The 19,438-nt window shown below is 50.9% G+C and overlaps 1 protein-coding gene across 1 annotated transcript in view; it reads right to left on the minus strand.

Moving 5' to 3' along the window:
- LOC146009529 (uncharacterized) overlaps positions 1-14,198 on the minus strand; it is a 208,487-nt gene extending 194,289 nt beyond the window's left edge. The window contains exons 1-3 of the mRNA XM_083149972.1: positions 11,002-14,198; positions 10,332-10,480; positions 10,027-10,212 (exon numbers count right to left, since the gene is read on the minus strand). Coding sequence (XP_083006098.1) covers positions 10,027-10,212; positions 10,332-10,436 — 291 coding nt within the window. The 5' untranslated portion in view covers positions 10,437-10,480; positions 11,002-14,198. The remainder of the gene's footprint in view (positions 1-10,026; positions 10,213-10,331; positions 10,481-11,001) is intronic.
- Positions 14,199-19,438: the final 5,240 nt, after the last annotated feature.

The raw sequence follows: 19,438 nt of genomic DNA on the forward strand, positions 1-19,438 counted from the left end.
CAGTCACCTCTCCGGTCACATCCCCCCGTGTTACTGTATAATGTCCCATTCCCAGCAGTCACCTCTCCGGTCACATCCCCGGTGTTACTGTATAACGTCCAATTCCCAGCAGTCACCTCTCCTGTTATCTCCCCCCCCATGTTACTGTATAACGTCCTTTCCCAGCAGTCACCTCTCAGATCACATCCTCGGTGTTACTGCATAACGTCCCATTCCCAGCAGTCACCTCTTTGGTCACATCCCCCGGTGTTACTGTATGATGTCCCATTCCCAGCAGTCACCTCTCCGGTCACATCCCCTGGTGTTACTGTATAATGCCCCATTCCCAGCAATCACCTCTCCGGTCACATCCCCCGGTGTTGCTGTATAACGTCCCATTCCTAGCAATCACCTCTCCGGTCACTTCCCCCGGTTTTGCTGTATAACGTCCCATTCCCAGCAGTCACCTCTCTGGTCACATCCCCCGGTGTTACTTTATATCGTCCCATTCCCAGCAGTCACCTCTCTGGTCACATCCCCCGGTGTTACTGCATAACGTCCCATTCCCAGCAGTCACCTCTTTGGTCACATCCCCCGGTGTTACTGTATGATGTCCCATTCCCAGCAGTCACCTCTCCGGTCACATCCCCTGGTGTTACTGTACAATGACCCATTCCCAGCAGTCACCTCTGCAGTCACATCCCCTCGGTGTTACTGTATTAACGTCCCATTTCCAGCAGTCACCTCTCCTGTTATCTCCCCCCCCCCATGTTACTGTATAACGTCCTTTCCCAGCAGTCACCTCTCCGGCCACATCCCCAGTGTTACTGTATAACATCCCATTCCCAACAGCCACCTCTCCGGTCACATCCCCAGTGTTACTGTATTAATGTCCCATTCCCAGCAGTCACCTCTCCGGTCACAACCCCCGGTGTTACTGTATAATGCCCCATTCCCAGCAATCACCTCTCCGGTCACATCCCCCGGTGTTGCTGTATAACGTCCCATTCCCAGCAATCACCTCTCCGGTCACATCCCCCGGTTTTGCTGTATAACGTCCCATTCCCAGCAGTCACCTCTCTGGTCACATCCCCCGGTGTTACTTTATATCGTCCCATTCCCAGCAGTCACCTCTCTGGTCACATCCCCCGGTGTTACTGTATAACGTCCCATTCCCAGCAGTCACCTCTCCGGTCACATCCCCCCCGATGTTACTTTATAACGTCCCATTCCCAGCAGTCACCTCTCTGGTCACAACCCCCGGTGTTACTGTATAATGTTCCATTCGCAGCAGTCACCTCTCCGGTCACATCCCCCCGTGTTACTGTATAATGTCCCATTCCCAGCAGTCACCTCTCCGGTCACATCCCCCAGTGTTACTGTATAATGTCCCATTCCCAGCAGTCACCTCTCCGGTCACATCCCCGGTGTTACTGTATAATGTCCTTTCCCAGCAGTCACCTCTCCGGTCACATCCTCGGTGTTACTGTATAACGTCCTTTCCCAGCAGTCACCTCTCAGATCACATCCTCGGTGTTACTGCATAACGTCCCATTCCCAGCAGTCACCTCTTTGGTCACATCCCCCGGTGTTACTGTATGATGTCCCATTCCCAGCAGTCACCTCTCCGGTCACATCCCCTGGTGTTATTGTACAATGACCCATTCCCAGCAGTCACCTCTCCAGTCACATCCCCTCGGTGTTACTGTATAACGTCCCATTCCCAGCAGTCACCTCTCCGGTCGCATCCCCCAGTGTTACTGTATTAACGTCCCATTTCCAGCAGTCACCTCTCCGGTCACAACCCCCGGTGTTACTGTATAATGTTCCATTCGCAGCAGTCACCTCTCCGGTCACAACCCCGGTGTTACTGTATAACGTCCCATTCCCAGCAGTCACCTTTCCGGTCACATCCCTTGGTGTTACTGTATAATGTCCCATTCCCAGCAGTCACCTCTCCGGTCACATCCCCCAGTGTTACTGTATAATGTCCCAGTCCCAGCAGTCACCTCTCTGGTCACATCCCCCGGTGTTACTGTATACCGTCCCATTCCCAGCAGTCACCTCTCCCTTCACATCCCCTGGTGTTACTGTATAAAGTCCCATTCCCAGCAGTCACGTCTCCGATCACATCCTCGGTGTTACTGCATAACGTCCCATTCCCAGCAGCCACCTCTCCAGTCACAAACCCGGTGTTACTGTATAACGTCCCATTCACAGCAGTCACCTTTCCGGTCACATCCCCCGATGTTACTGTATAATGTCCCATTCCCAGCAGTCACCTCTCCGGTCACATTCCCCAGTGTTACTGTATAACGTCGCATTCCCAGCAGTCACCTCTCCGGTCACATCCCCCGATGTTACTGTATAACGTCCCATTCCCAGCAGTCACCTCTCCGGTCACATTCCCCAGTGTTACTGTATAACGTCCCATTCCCAGCAGTCACCTCTCCTGTTATCTCCCCCCCATGTTACTGTATAACGTCCTTTCCCAGCAGTCACCTCTCAGATCACATCCTCGGTGTTACTGCATAACGTCCCATTCCCAGCAGTCACCTCTTTGGTCACATCCCCCGGTGTTACTGTATGATGTCCCATTCCCAGCAATCACCTCTCAGGTCACATCCAATGGTGTTACTGTATAATGACCCATTCCCAGCAGTCACCTCTCCAGTCACATCCCCCCCGGTGTTACTGTATAACGTCCCATTCCCAGCAGTCACCTCTCCGGTCGCATCCCCCAGTGTTACTGTATTAACGTCCCATTTCCAGCAGTCACCTCTCCGGTCACAACCCCCGGTGTTACTGTATAATGTTCCATTCGCAGCAGTCACCTCTCCGGTCACATCCCCCCGTGTTACTGTATAACGTCCAATTCCCAGCAGTCACCTCTCCTGTTATCTCCCCCCCCATGTTACTGTATAACGTCCTTTCCCAGCAGTCACCTCTCAGATCACATCCTCGGTGTTACTGCATAACGTCCCATTCCCAGCAGTCACCTCTTTGGTCACATCCGCCGGTGTTACTGTATGATGTCCCATTCCCAGCAGTCACCTCTCAGGTCACATCCCCTGGTGTTACTGTACAATGACCCATTCTTAGCAGTCACCTCTCCAGTCACATCCCCTCGGTGTTACTGTATAACGTCCCATTCCCAGCAGTCACCTCTCCGGTCGCATCCCCCAGTGTTACTGTATTAACGTCCCATTTCCAGCAGTCAACTCTCCGGTCACAACCACCGGTGTTACTGTATAATGTTCCATTCCCAGCAGTCACCTCTCCGGTCACAACCCCGGTGTTACTGTATAATATCCCATTCCCAGCAGTCACCTCTCCGGTCACATCCCCCGGTGTTACTGTATAACGTCCCATTCCCCGCCGTCACCTCTCCAGTCACATCCCCAGTGTTACTGTATAACATCCCATTCCCAACAGCCACCTCTCCGGTCACATCCCCAGTGTTACTGTATTAACGTCCCATTTCCAGCACACACCTCTCCGGTCACATCCCCCAGGTGTTACTGTATAACGTCCCATTCCCAGCAGTCACCTCTCTGGTCAGATTCCCCCGGTGTTACTGTATAACGTCCCATTCCAGGCAGTCACCTCTCCGGTCACATCCCCCGGAGTTGCTGTAGAACGTCCCATTCCCCGCCGTCACCTCTCTGGTCACATCCCCCGATGTTACTGTATAACGTCCAATTACCAGCAGTCACCTCTCCGGTCACATCCACCGGTGTTACTGTATAACGTCCTTTCCCAGCAGTCACCTCTCCGATCACATCATCGGTGTTACTGCATAACGTCCAATTCCCAGCAGTCACCTCTTTGGTCACATCCCCCGGTGTTACTGTATAACGTCCAATTCCCAGCAGTCACCTCTCCGGTCACATCCCCCGGTGTTACTGTATAATGTCCCATTCCCAGCAGTCACCTCTCCGGTCACATCCCCCGGTGTTACTGTATTAATGTCCCATTCCCAGCAGTCACCTCTCCGATCACATCCCCTGGTGTTACTTTGTAATGCCCCATTCCCAGCAATCACCTCTCCGGTCACATCCCCCGGCGTTGCTGTATAACGTCCCATACCCCGCCGTCACCTCTCCGGTCACATCCCCCCCATGTTACTGTATAACGTCCCATTCCCAGCAGTCACCTCTCCCTTCACATCCCCCGGTGTTACTGTATAACGTCCAATTCCCAGCAGTCACCTCTCCGGTCATATCCCCTCAATGTTACTGTATAATGTCCCATTCCCAGCAGCCACCTCTCCAGTCACAAAACCGGTGTTACTGTATAACGTCCCATTCCCAGCAGTCACCTTTCCGGTCACATCCCTTGGTGTTACTGTATAATGTCCCATTCCCAGCAGTCACCTCTCCTGTTATCTCCCCCCCCCATGTTACTGTATAACGTCCTTTCCCAGCAGTCACCTCTCAGATCACATCCTCGGTGTTACTGCATAACGTCCCATTCCCAGCAGTCACCTCTTTGGTCACATCCCCCGGTGTTACTGTATGATGTCCCATTCCCAGCAGTCACCTCTCAGGTCACATCCAATGGTGTTACTGTATAATGACCCATTCCCAGCAGTCACCTCTCCAGTCACATCCCCCCGGTGTTACTGTATAACGTCTCATTCCCAGCAGTCACCTCTCCGGTCGCATCCCCCAGTGTTACTGTATTAACGTCCCATTTCCAGCAGTCACCTCTCCGGTCACAACCCCCGGTGTTACTGTATAATGTTCCATTCGCAGCAGTCACCTCTCCGGTCACATCCCCCCGTGTTACTGTATAATGCCCCATTCCCAGCAGTCACCTCTCCGGTCACATCCCCCGGTGTTGCTGTATAACGTCCCATTCCCAGCAATCACCTCTCCGGTCACATCCCCCGGTGTTGCTGTATAACGTCCCATTCCCAGCAATCACCTCTCCGGTCACTTCCCCCGGTTTTGCTGTATAACGTCCCATTCCCAGCAGTCACCTCTCTGGTCACATCCCCCGGTGTTACTGCATAACGTCCCATTCCCAGCAGTCACCTCTTTGGTCACATCCCCAGGTGTTACTGTATGATGTCCCATTCCCAGCAGTCACCTCTCCGGTCACATCCCCTGGTGTTACTGTACAATGACCCATTCCCAGCAGTCACCTCTGCAGTCACATCCCCTCGGTGTTACTGTATTAACGTCCCATTTCCAGCAGTCACCTCTCCTGTTATCTCCCCCCCCCCATGTTACTGTATAACGTCCTTTCCCAGCAGTCACCTCTCCGGCCACATCCCCAGTGTTACTGTATAACATCCCATTCCCAACAGCCACCTCTCCGGTCACATCCCCAGTGTTACTGTATTAATGTCCCATTCCCAGCAGTCACCTCTCCGGTCACAACCCCCGGTGTTACTGTATAATGCCCCATTCCCAGCAATCACCTCTCCGGTCACATCCCCCGGTGTTGCTGTATAACGTCCCATTCCCAGCAATCACCTCTCCGGTCACATCCCCCGGTTTTGCTGTATAACGTCCCATTCCCAGCAGTCACCTCTCTGGTCACATCCCCCGGTGTTACTTTATATCGTCCCATTCCCAGCAGTCACCTCTCTGGTCACATCCCCCGGTGTTACTGTATAACGTCCCATTCCCAGCAGTCACCTCTCCGGTCACATCCCCCCCGATGTTACTTTATAACGTCCCATTCCCAGCAGTCACCTCTCTGGTCACAACCCCCGGTGTTACTGTATAATGTTCCATTCGCAGCAGTCACCTCTCCGGTCACATCCCCCCGTGTTACTGTATAATGTCCCATTCCCAGCAGTCACCTCTCCGGTCACATCCCCGGTGTTACTGTATAACGTCCTTTCCCAGCAGTCACCTCTCAGATCACATCCTCGGTGTTACTGCATAACGTCCCATTCCCAGCAGTCACCTCTTTGGTCACATCCCCCGGTGTTACTGTATGATGTCCCATTCCCAGCAGTCACCTCTCCGGTCACATCCCCTGGTGTTATTGTACAATGACCCATTCCCAGCAGTCACCTCTCCAGTCACATCCCCTCGGTGTTACTGTATAACGTCCCATTCCCAGCAGTCACCTCTCCGGTCGCATCCCCCAGTGTTACTGTATTAACGTCCCATTTCCAGCAGTCACCTCTCCGGTCACAACCCCCGGTGTTACTGTATAATGTTCCATTCGCAGCAGTCACCTCTCCGGTCACAACCCCGGTGTTACTGTATAATATCCCATTCCCAGCAGTCACCTCTCCGGTCACATCCCCCCGGTGTTACTGTATAACGTCCCATTCCCCGCCGTCACCTCTCCGGTCACATCCCCAGTGTTACTGTATAACGTCCCATTCCCAGCAGTCACCTCTCCGGTCACATCCCCCGGTGTTACTTTATATCGTCCCATTCCCAGCAGTCACCTCTCTGGTCACATCCCCCGGTGTTACTGTATAACGTCCAATTCCCAGCAGTCACCTCTCCTGTTATCTCCCCCCCCCATGTTACTGTATAATGTCCCATTCCCAGCAGTCACCTCTCCGGTCACATCCCCCGGTGTTACTGTATAATGTCCCATTCCCAGCAGTCACCTCTCCAGTCACATTCCCCCCATGTTACTGTATAACGTCCCATTCCCAGCAGTCACCTCTCCGGTCGCATCCCCCGGTGTTACTGTATAATGTCCCATTCCCAGCAGCCACATCTCCGGTCACATCCCCCGGTGTTACTGTATAATGTCCCATTCCCAGCAGTCACCTCTCCGGTCACATCCCCCGGTGTTACTGTATGACGTCCCATTCGCAGCAGTCACCTCTCCGGTCACAACCCCGGTGTTACTGTATAATATCCCATTCCCAGCAGTCACCTCTCCGGTCACATCCCCCGGTGTTACTGTACAACTTCCCATTCCCAGCAGTCACCTCTCCGGTCACATCCTCCCCGTATTACTGTATAATGTCCCATTCCCAGCAGTTACCTCTCCGGTCACATCCCCCGGTGTTACTGTATAACGTCCCATTCCCAGCAGTCACCTCTCCGTTCACATCCCCCGGTGTTACTGTATAATGCCCCATTCCCAGCAGTCACCTCTCCTGTTATCTTCCCCAGTGTTACTGTATAACGTCCCATTCCCAGCAGTCACCTCTCCGGTCACATCCCCCGGTGTTACCGTATAACGTCCCATTCCCAGCAGTCACCTCTCCGGTCACATCCCCCAGTGTTACCGTATAATGTCCCATTCCCAGCAGTCACCTCTCCGGTCACATCCCCCCCGTGTTACTGTATAATGTCCCATTCCCAGCAGTCACCTCTCCGGTCACATCCCCCAGTGTTACTGTATAATGTCCCATTCCCAGCAGTCACCTCTCCGGTCACATCCCCCGGTGTTACTGTATAATGTCCCATTCCCAGCAGTCACCTCTCCGGTCACATCCTCCCCGTATTACTGTATAATGTCCCATTCCAAGCAGTTACCTCTCCGGTCACATCCCCCGGTGTTACTGTATAACGTCCCATTCCCAGCAGTCACCTCTCCGGTCACATCCCCCAGTGTTACTGTATAATGTCCCATTCCCAGCAGTCACCTCTCCGGTCACATCCCCCAGTGTTACTGTATAATGTCCCATTCCCAGCAGTCACCTCTCCGGTCACATCCCCCCCGTGTTAATGTATAATGTCCCATTCCCAGCAGTCACCTCTCCGGTCACATCCCCCAGTGTTACTGTATAATGTCCCATTCCCAGCAGTCACCTCTCCGGTCACATCCCCCGGTGTTACTGTATAATGTCCCATTCCCAGCAGTCACCTCTCCGGTCACATCCCCCAGTGTTACTGTATAATGTCCCATTCCCAGCAGTCACCTTTCCGGTCACATCCTCCCCGTATTACTGTATAACGTCCCAATCCCAGCAGTTACCTCTCCGGTCACATCCCCCGGTGTTACTGTATAACGTCCCATTCCCAGCAGTCACCTCTCCTGTTATGTCCCCCAGTGTTACTGTATAACGTCCCATTCCCAGCAGTCACCTCTCCTGTTATGTCCCCCAGTGTTACTGTATAACGTCCCATTCCCAGCAGTCACCTCTCCGGTCACATCCCCCGGTGTTACTGTATAATGTCCCATTCCCAGCAGTCACCTCTCCGGTCACATCCCCCAGTGTTACTGTATAACGTCCCATTCCCAGCAGTCACCTCTCCGGTCACATCCTCCCCGTATTACTGTATAATGTCCCATTCCCAGCAGTCACCTCTCCGGTCACATCCCCCAGTGTTACTGTATAATGCCCCATTCCCAGCAGGCACCTCTCCGGTCACATCCCCCGGTGTTACTGTATAATGTCCCATTCCCAGCAATCACCTCTCCGGTCACATCCCCCAGTGTTACTGTATAACGTTCCATTCCCAGCAGTCACCTCTCTGGTCACATCCCCCTGGTGTTACTGTATAACATCCCATTCCCAGCAGTCACCTCTCCAGTCACATCCCCCGGTGTTACTGTATAATGTCCCATTCCCAGCAGTCACCTCTCCTGTTATGTCCCCCAGTGTTACTGTATAAAGTTCCATTCCCAGCAGTCACCTCTCCGGTCACATCCCCCAGTGTTACTGTATAATGTCCCATTCCCAGCAGTCACCTCTCCGGTCACATCCCCCCCGTGTTAATGTATAATGTCCCATTCCCAGCAGTCACCTCTCCGGTCACATCCCCCAGTGTTACTGTATAATGTCCCATTCCCAGCAGTCACCTCTCCGGTCACATCCCCCGGTGTTACTGTATAATGTCCCATTCCCAGCAGTCACCTCTCCGGTCACATCCCCCAGTGTTACTGTATAATGTCCCATTCCCAGCAGTCACCTCTCCGGTCACATCCTCCCCGTATTACTGTATAACGTCCCAATCCCAGCAGTTACCTCTCCGGTCACATCCCCCGGTGTTACTGTATAACGTCCCATTCCCAGCAGTCACCTCTCCTGTTATGTCCCCCAGTGTTACTGTATAACGTCCCATTCCCAGCAGTCACCTCTCCTGTTATGTCCCCCAGTGTTACTGTATAACGTCCCATTCCCAGCAGTCACCTCTCCGGTCACATCCCCCGGTGTTACTGTATAATGTCCCATTCCCAGCAGTCACCTCTCCGGTCACATCCCCCAGTGTTACTGTATAACGTCCCATTCCCAGCAGTCACCTCTCCGGTCACATCCTCCCCGTATTACTGTATAATGTCCCATTCCCAGCAGTCACCTCTCCGGTCACATCCCCCAGTGTTACTGTATAATGCCCCATTCCCAGCAGGCACCTCTCCGGTCACATCCCCCGGTGTTACTGTATAATGTCCCATTCCCAGCAATCACCTCTCCGGTCACATCCCCCAGTGTTACTGTATAACGTTCCATTCCCAGCAGTCACCTCTCTGGTCACATCCCCCTGGTGTTACTGTATAACATCCCATTCCCAGCAGTCACCTCTCCAGTCACATCCCCCGGTGTTACTGTATAATGTCCCATTCCCAGCAGTCACCTCTCCTGTTATGTCCCCCAGTGTTACTGTATAAAGTTCCATTCCCAGCAGTCACCTCTCCGGTCACATCCCCCAGTGTTACTGTATAATGCCCCATTCCCAGCAGTCACCTCTCCGGTCACATCCCCGGTGTTACTGTATAATGCCCCATTCCCAGCAGTCACCTCTGCAGTCACATCCCCGGTGTTACTGTATAATGTCCCATTCCTAGCAGTCACCTCTCCGGTCACATCCCCGGTGTTACTGTATAATGTCCCATTCCCAGCAGTCACCTCTCCGGTCACATCCCCCGGTGTTACTGTATAACGTCCCATTCCCAGCAGTCACCTCTCCGGTCACATCCCTCAGTGTTACTGTTTAACGTCCCATTCCCAGCAGTCACATCCCCCGGTGTTACTGTATAATGTCCCATTCCCAGCAGTCACCTCTCCGGTCACATCCCCCAGTGTTACTGTATAACGTTCCATTCCCAGCAGTCACCTCTCCGGTCACATCCCCCGGTGTTACTGTATAACGTCCCATTCCCAGCAGTCACCTCTCCAGTCAGCAGCTGGATGATCTTGTTGGTGAGTTCCAGGATCCTCTGGTCAGTGTCTCTCTCATGTATCGGTGAGTGAGAGGGAGTCAGTGGGGTGTGGTTCTGGGTCCTGCTTTGTCCTCCTGACACACTGGGACATACATTAGGTGTCACAGGATCTTTCTTCTTCACTACTGTGTAATCCTGTGTTGCAGAAGACACAAAAAAAACCAAAGTTTTATTACCATAAAAATTTGTTCTAGAATGTTCTGCATCAATCTCCGAACTCATCCGTGTTTCATTACATTCCGGAAATCCCTCACCTCCCCAGTCAGCAGGTAGATGATCTCCAGGGTGAGATTTAATATCCTCTCAGTCATGTGACTCCTGTCCTGGTCCATCCCCAGAGAAGCAAGGACGTGTCTCATCCTCACGTGATTTCTAATAAAGACTCTGGTGCTTTAACACTTCACTGTCCAGGAATAAATACAATAGTTATAAACAACAGGACATGCTCATCTCTCTGTTTCATACCCAAGTAAGTTACATGTACTGTGATGGCTGCTATTAGCCTGGCGCTCACAGGAGCAGTATGAAGCAGGGACATGTTATACTGAATATATGACATGGGGATGAGGGGGAATTATAAAGCGGGCAGTAAGTTATTATGCGGATAGCCGGTGGGCATTATGAGGGGGGTTTGGGCGCTGTGATGTGGTACTTACGCCATGGTAGCGCATATGAGGGTATACAGTGCTTATTATTAGGCTGAGGTGTGCCTGAAGGGTCACCATGGTGAGAGTCAGGGAGGTATGAGGGGGAATGATGATGTGGGAGATGTGCAGCCATTGTGTCGGAGTCCCTAGGCCATGAGGTGGGGGGATGGGGGGGGTCACAGCCACATGGTGCTGGCGTTACACCTTCATAATTCATGTGTTGCCATGTAATATCTATACACACACATACCCCCAACCAGTCACAGCTTCCTCTCACCCGCAAGATAATATGCACTCCCGATTTAAGGTATGTGTGCTTCTACCCGACCGGGGTCTGCGTTCCACTCCTCTTCCGGGAAATGCGTTCCACCCGGCTTCCCGCTTGATGGGGGTTAATACCAGTTTCCGCCGTGCGGCTTGCTGAGCAGCAGGAAGAGGACTCGGTCTCGGAGGCAGCAGCCGGTGATCGGTATTATACCTGTACTACTATTACTACTGTTATTGTGATACACTTTAGACCTCACCCCTGTGCCCCCTGTTCCCTACCCTTCCTGCTGCCCAGTCATCTCCCCATCAACTGCCGATGGTGTCATCTGTGTTTTGCATCGATGGTGATTCATCGATGCCCGTCACACACCGTACAGTGAGCTGCTGGGATACAGTGTTTGGGGCTCAGTCAGTACCATTCCCCCTGTGCCGGGTGACAAATAAAAACATTGCAGCCTCCTCTGCCAGATCAGATCTCCACCACTGATAGCAAATCCACCGATGATGGCCTGACATTGATTGTAAATGGGTGTCACTAGCACCCTGCTCTGGAGCTGTGCACTAATGGGAATTGGAAGTTATTTTATTTGGGGTATGGGTAAAAACCGGACCAGGACAAAACCGCCGGACCAGACATCAAACTCTGCATTTTGGAGCTTGTAGCGTCCGGTCCGGGGGGTGTCCTGTCCGGGGATGTCCTGTCCTGGGGGGCTGCCTGTGACACCTGTCACCAGGTAGAGGAGGAGGGGTAGAATAAAGCCTCCCTGTATGGTCCGGGCATGTAGCAAAAACCGGACAGTCTGGACCACACGGGGAGGCTGTAATCTCCCCTTCCACATGTCCCTGATGATAGCTATCACAGGGACCCCCCTGGACAAGACACCCCCCGGACCGGACCCTATAAGCTCCGGACTGCAGATTTTGATGTCCTGTCCGGCGGTCCGGAGTCTAGTCCGGTCCGGTTTTTACATAGTCCCTTTTATTTGGTTTCTTTTTTGTTTGGTACATAATGAATAATGTGGAACCCCCTCTGGAAATGGTTTGATCCAGCGTGTGCGGGAAGACCAGCGCTCTCTGGAGCCCCAACATGATGGGAAATGATACAGTAATGGGCCCTACACACAAGGCGATATTCAGCTATTTTCTGAGCGATTTTACATAACTTAAAGAAATCACTCAGAAAATGGCAGAATATCGATGTGTGTGATGCAAAAGCGCGGCCCCGGATCTGGCTGCGATAGATTAAGTGATACCGCAAGCAGAGGGTGTAATGCCATAGCCAGGGGATACGCTAGACAGGGTGTCAGGAATGTGCCCCGGCTGTGGCGTTACACCCTCTGCCAGTGGTTGATACCATTATCACAGTGAAGGCGACTGCGGTATCATGTAATCCTGCATTTTACTGAGTATCGGCGGCTTTTTCAGTGCTCATATTTAAGGAAAAAATAAAACTAGTCAATGCCAGCTGCTAATATCTATGTGTATTCAATCCAATGCATATATCCGCCCGTAAGCCAAATAGCTCACATCTAAGCACCGGAACCGCCCGGATACAAACACTTTGCCAAGCGCTACCTGGGCACAAGGAATCAGTGTAAAACAACAGGGATCTTTCCATATGCTCACCTAGGGGCCTAATTCAGAGCTGGCTGCTAAGTTTCAGAGCCCTTATATAAGATATACGCCGCCCCGCCAGAGTGAGATTCCGCCCCGGCAACCCTGCGAGTCATCAAATGGTTTTTCCCGTGTGTGCAGTCTGTGCGGAGCCCAGGACTTACTCAGTGGCTGATCAGGGGCGGAGCTGACGTCACATGACTTCCCCCTGACACGGCTGGGCACGCCTGTGTATTCCCGGACACTACCAGAGAGCACCTGGTTACCGCCCCCAAATGCCGGATCGTAGCAGGATTGTATCCAGGCTTCAGCACAGATGGTTTAATCAGAATCCCTCAGATACTAATTAAGTCACCTGTGCTCAAGCATGGATATCTACAAAACCTGCACTGTTGGTGTGCCTTGAGGACCGTGGTTGGGAATGCCTGGTGTAGATGGTACCAAAATACCCCGTGGGCGGCTTTAATGGAAGATGCAGAACCTCCTGCAGTTCTGTGACCCAATAGATGATGGCGGTACCTCGGGGTTGGTGAAGGTCCTTGGAATGTTAATGTTAGTTAGAGGCTGTCTCCGTTTTAGGCTGCAGGGAGGGAGGGGGGGGGGGGGTAGGATTAGTCACTAGTGGGGGGACCAAGGCTGCAGGGAGGGGATATGGTCCACAGTGATTAGGTCGACAACGGGAAAATGGTTAACATGGAATTGGTTGACACATGAAAAGATGCCTGACATATATCCTCATAACAGTACCCCGTCCCCCGCATGGCTCGCTACACTGGGCACACCATTATAATCATTTGGGCAGTGGCGAAGTCAGGTTAAAAAAAAACATTCATGCCGACTTTGGTTCCCCAACACATATCTGGTGGCCATGTTTGACTTTCCGGCCCTTTAGGAAGGAGGTGATAGCGCTCACAAGAGAAATCCTAGGCCCAGAAATTCCTGATGGTCCTGAATTGTTATTAGCGCGGCAAAAGCAGTCATACCGCTCCACTGGGATTCCACCTTCCCACCGCCCCTTTCCCAATGGTCCCAGAGGATAGAAGTGTATAGAACAATGGCCGGCATTATAATGTCTACCTCTGACACATTCCCCTGGCTAGAATTCTGGGAAACGGACACATACAAAAATATCGCTACCAGGCATCGACCCCCATCCTGAGCAAACCCGTATACAATAGGAAACCGCACAGCGCTCTCCCGATGTCCGGAAGATGGTTCTCACACCCGACTCGTTCTTCCCATAACTTTCCTTTCTCTCTATTACTTACAATACTCTGCTGATATAATTCTTATATGTGTTTGTTATATATGTATACATCAAGTTACAATACAAATGTTTCTATACACTGCTGCCTGATACGTCACACATCAGTTCTATACCAAATTACAGGTTGTTTCTTATATGTGACGGATGTAAATGTATAAGGCTGCAAAATGTTCATATCACACAATGTAACACTGTATAGGAGCCATTGGGATGTGTATATGATGCACCGCGGCCGGGAACAGATACAACCTAGGCTGCATTACATAACCCCCAATAATCAGGTTCCTATATGGGGGTTACACTGCTGCACACCCGGTTACCCGGAATACAACACCCTACTTACGTCCGGACCAAAGGAATGAAGACCGGCGCCGCTGGTACCGGAGAGAAGCTGAGGCGCGCTGCGAGCGGGAAGCCAGGTGGAACGCAGGGAGACCGGAAGTAGACCGGATACAGGAAGTCAGTTGGAACGCACAGGCCGGAAGTCGGGAGTAGCTTCCTTTCCCGGGGCGAGAGAGGAGGTCACGGCTGCAGTGCAGGGGCACGACAGCGGCTAATTAGTGAAAAGGATCTATAATGATGTCACCCCCCATGTGACCGGCTGTCCTCATCAGGGGGAGGAGTCTGAAGATCAGTAGCATTTGCAGTATGGTAGAGACTAGATCCCCTTCAGTTACAGTAACTGCCTTAGGAACTAGCACTTTTTTATTATCTCAGCTAGTTCCTCTTCTGTAAATCAGTTACAGTTACTGCATGGGAATTAGCATTTTTATATTATGCCAGCTAGTTCCTCTTCTGCTAATGTAAATATTTCCCCCCTGGAGGTCATGAACGGAATCAGAAGTGTATTTAGCCTACTTTATTATTTGTGTCTACATCCACTTCTGTTATTGTACCTAGTACATGAATTGAAGTGGATGTAGCCCATTTATTATGTTGTGTCTTCACCCACTTCTGTTTATGTAATTTATTATGACCCCCTAGCTGTCAGATACTAAAACTGATGTGGATTTAGCCAATTTATTATAATGTGTCTAGAACCACTTCTGAATTTGTATAAAGAGGGTGATTCACTATCATTACCAGTGTATTCGTGCTGGGGACCGATGGTGTGGCCCTGTGCATATATGTGCATGTGTAGTTTCTCAGTTTGAATGCCTTCGGTGACTAGCACAGTTGCCAATGTATTCGTACGAGTAGTGGAGGGTGGCAGGGGTGGACACCGGTCTTTGGCATGAGAATGCCCAGCATTTTATGTGCGCCCCTATGAAACATTACCTGCATGTGAAGCATATGCCCCCTATAGGTCGTGAACAAAATTAGAAGTGGATTTAGCTCATTTTATAAAACAACGCTAGTTCCTCTTCAAATCTAGTACTAAGAACATTACCTGCATGTGAAGCATATGCCCCCTATAGGTCGTGAACAAAATTTGAAGTAGATTTAGCTCATTTTTTAAACAACGCTAGTTCCTCTTCAAATCTAGTACTAAGAACATTACCTGCATGTGAAGCATATGCCCCCTATAGGTCGTGAACAAAATTTGAAGTGGATTTAGCTCATTTTTTAAACAACGCTAGTTCCTCTTCAAATCTAGTACTAAGTACATTACCTGCATGTGAAGCATATGCCCCCTATAGGTCGTGAACAAAATTAGAAGTGGATTTAGCTCATTTTTTAAACAACGCTAGTTCCTCTTCAAATCTAGTACTAAGAACATTTACCTGCATGTGAAGCATATGCCCCCTATAGGTCGTGAACAAAATTTGAAGTGGATTTAGCTCATTTTTTAAACAATGCTAGTTCCTCTTCAAATCTAGTACTAAGAACATTACCTGCATGTGAAGCATATGCCCCCTATAGGTCGTGAACAAAATTTGAAGTGGATTTAGCTCATTTTTTAAACAACGCTAGTTCCTCTTCAAATCTAGTACTAAGAACATTACCTGCATGTGAAGCATATGCCCCCTATAGGTCGTGAACAAAATTAGAAGTGGATTTAGCTCATCTAAAGAAAAAACAATAATTCCTCTTCAAATAATGTACCATGAACATTTATAGATTTTGAAAACTGCACTAAAGGCATCCATTTTTTACCTTGCATTCATAAATACATTTTTCAAGTACAAGGACAATCATGTGAGTACTCTCAGGGCTGTTTCACACAGTACGGTTCCTGCCGCACGGTGAAATCCCGTACGGCCAGGGAGCCGTGCCGCACTCAGCAGTTGTGAATGGACACTATTGTGTCCATTCACACGGGACGGCCACGGCCCGGCCGCACGGCTGCAGCCGGATCCCCCCACTGGAAGGGACGGCTGCCGGGCTGTGGCCATCCCTGCCATTATAAAATTCTGAGTGCGGCGCGGCTCCCTGGCCGTACGGGATTTCACCGTGCGGCAGGAACCGTACTGTGTGAAACAGCCCTCAGGGTGCATGGAGTACACAACACCCAAAATTAGGTTAATTGGAGGCAAAAGTGTATAAATGGTAAAAGTTGACAAAAGTACTGTATGCATCAAAGACCTGGTAGCAGCTTGGCACACAGCTGTGCCAGAGAAGCCCCTTCATGTGCTTCCCAAAAGGAAACCAAACAGCTGAAATCATGTATGGCAAATAAGCTTTAAATTGCATGGTAGAAATTGTTCACTTGAAAATGTGTTTTTCTGTGTTAAAGGGATATTCATTCAGAATATTAAGCATAACCATCATGCACAGTAGCACTGCCTAGACACAAAACATAAATTAAGAGAGATTGCTTTTTTACAAAACCTCCTTTTGTACCTCCTGACCTACATGTTTTATTAATGCATATATACAGTATACAAGATTTATCTCCTGTGGGTATGGAAGTGTACAGGCTTAACTAGGTAAAAGGGCATACACATGTAGAGATGTTTGCTAAGTAATTTTGCTAAGCTATTAAGGGTAGGCAATTTCCTGGTGTCCAGATCCAGATCATACACATGCAGAGATTTGTGCTAAGCAATTTAGCTTAATAAACAAAAAAAGGCCGGGTAGTAGTTTGGAATGGGATAGGGTGATCATTATCTCTCATTCTGTACACACAGAGAGATTTCCTGTCTTTGCAGATGATAATTTGACTGCATGCACTGACTTAATTAGCAGGTTAGGTCTGTGTTTACTTTCTAAAAGTTAAAAAAGAAAAAAGAAAGGGTACTTGTTTCCTAGCACGGCCACAATCTTAAGTAATCGTGTCCCTTACTTAAGGGACACGATTACCCCCGATGGACCCGATTTCTTTTGAAATCAGGTCCATTTTGCCGGCTAGGAGACAATATCGGGGGCATCGCGTCGGTCGGGACCATTAACATTGGTCCCGACGCGACCGACGCGATGCCCCCGATATTTCCATAGACTTCAATGTTAAAAAATATTTTAACATTGAAATCTTGTCGGGAAAGGTAAAATATCGGGGGCATCGCGTCGGTCGGGACCATTAACATTGGTCCCGACGCGATGCGACGCGATGCCCCCGATTTTTGCATAGGATTCAATGTTAAAATTTTTTTTAACATTGAAATGGTGTAAAAATGTCAAAAAATGTGAAATGGGCCAATATGACCCATTTCACATTATAGATGTCCCCGTCGTCGCCCCACGATAGACGACAACCCGAAGCGTGGCAAGCGCAGCGAGCCCGCGAGGGGCGGCGGTACGCGTCCTCCGACCTTTTCATGCCCTACTATCCACTAGGGCGTGGAGTGAGAATAGAATAGTGTGGCGAGCGCAGCGAGCCACCGAGCCCGAAGCGTGGCGAGCGCAGCGAGCCCCGCGAGGGGACGCGGATACCTTCACAGTTATACGCGTCCCCTTGCGGGCTTCACAGGTGTCCGTGGCGACGCGGACACCTGTGAAGCCCGCAAAGGGACGCGTTTACCTGTGAAGGTATCCGCGTCCCCTCGCGGGGCTCGCTGCGCTCGCCACGCTTCGGGCTCGGTGGCTCGCTGCGCTCGCCACACTATTCTATTCTCACTCCACGCCCTAGTGGATAGTAGGGCATGAAAAGGTCGGAGGACGCGTACCGCCGCCCCTCGCGGGCTCGCTGCGCTCGCCACGCTTCGGGTTGGCGTCTATCGTGGGCTGGTATTTACGCGCTTCAATTTGGGGGGGTTGGGAATTTTTTTCATTGAATCCACTGTAAAATTGGGTCCCAGGGACCCAATTTACATTGGATTCAATGAAAAAAATCGGGTCAAAAATCGGTCGGTCGCATCGCATGCGACCAAATCGCATGCGATGCAATCGACCCGATTTTTTTCAGCACGACCACCCCGATCTTAATCGGTGTGGCCGTGCTAGGAAACAAGTACCAAAGAAAGCAGCGCTGGTATAATTAAATATGGGTACTTGTTTCCTAGCACGGCCACAATCGTAAGTAATCGTGTCCCTTAATTAAGGGACACGATTACCCCGATGGACCCGATTTCTTTTGAAATCAGGTCCATTTTGCCGGCTAGGAAACAAAAATCGGGGGCATCGCGTCGGTCGGGACCATTAACATTGGTCCCGACGCGACCGACGCGATGCCCCCGATATTTACATTGACTTCAATGTTAAAATTTTTTTTAACATTGAATATCGGGGGCATCGCGTCGGTCGGGACCATTAACATTGGTCCCGACGCGACCGACTCGATGCCCCCGATTTTTGCATAGGATTCAATGTTAAAAAATTTTTTAACATTGAAATGGTGTAAAAATGTCAAAAAATGTGAAATGGGTCAATATGACCCATTTCACATTATAAATGTCCCCGTCGTCGCCCCACGATAGACGCCAACCCGAAGCGTGGCGAGCGCAGCGAGCCCGCGAGGGGCGGCGGTACGCGTCCTCCGACCTTTTCATGCCCTACTATCCACTAGGGCGTGGAGTGAGAATAGAATAGTGTGGCAAGCGCAGCGAGCCACCGAGCCCGAAGCGTGGCGAGCGCAGCGAGCCCCGCGAGGGGACGCGGATACCTTCACAGTTATACGCGTCCCCTTGCGGGCTTCACAGGTGTCCGTGGCAACGCGGACACCTGTGAAGCCCGCGAAGGGACGCGTTTAACTGTGAAGGTATCCGCGTCCCCTCGCGGGGCTCGCTGCGCTCGCCACGCTTCGGGCTCGGTGGCTCGCTGCGCTCGCCACACTATTCTATTCTCACTCCACGCCCTAGTGGATAGTAGGGCATGAAAAGGTCGGAGGACGCGTACCGCCGCCCCTCGCGGGCTCGCTGCGCTCGCCACGCTTCGGGTTGCCGTCTATCGTGGGCTGGTGTTTTCGCGCTTGAATTTGGGGGGGTTGGGAATTTTTTTCATTCAATCCAATGTAAAATTGGGTCCCAGGGACCCAATTTACATTGGATTCAATGAAAAAAATCGGGTCAAAAATCGGTCGGTCGCGTCGATCGCATCGCATGCGACCAAATCGCATGCGATGCGACCGACCCGATTTTTTTCAGCCCGACCACCCCGATCTTAATCGGTGTGGCCGTGCTAGGAAACAAGTACCAAATATGCATAAAATTTAATGGAAGTATGACACAATAAAAATAATCACATGAAC

Source organism: Crinia signifera, chromosome 6, assembly GCF_055691185.1.
Source record: "Crinia signifera chromosome 6, ASM5569118v1, whole genome shotgun sequence".
Lineage (NCBI taxonomy): Eukaryota > Metazoa > Chordata > Amphibia > Anura > Myobatrachidae > Crinia > Crinia signifera.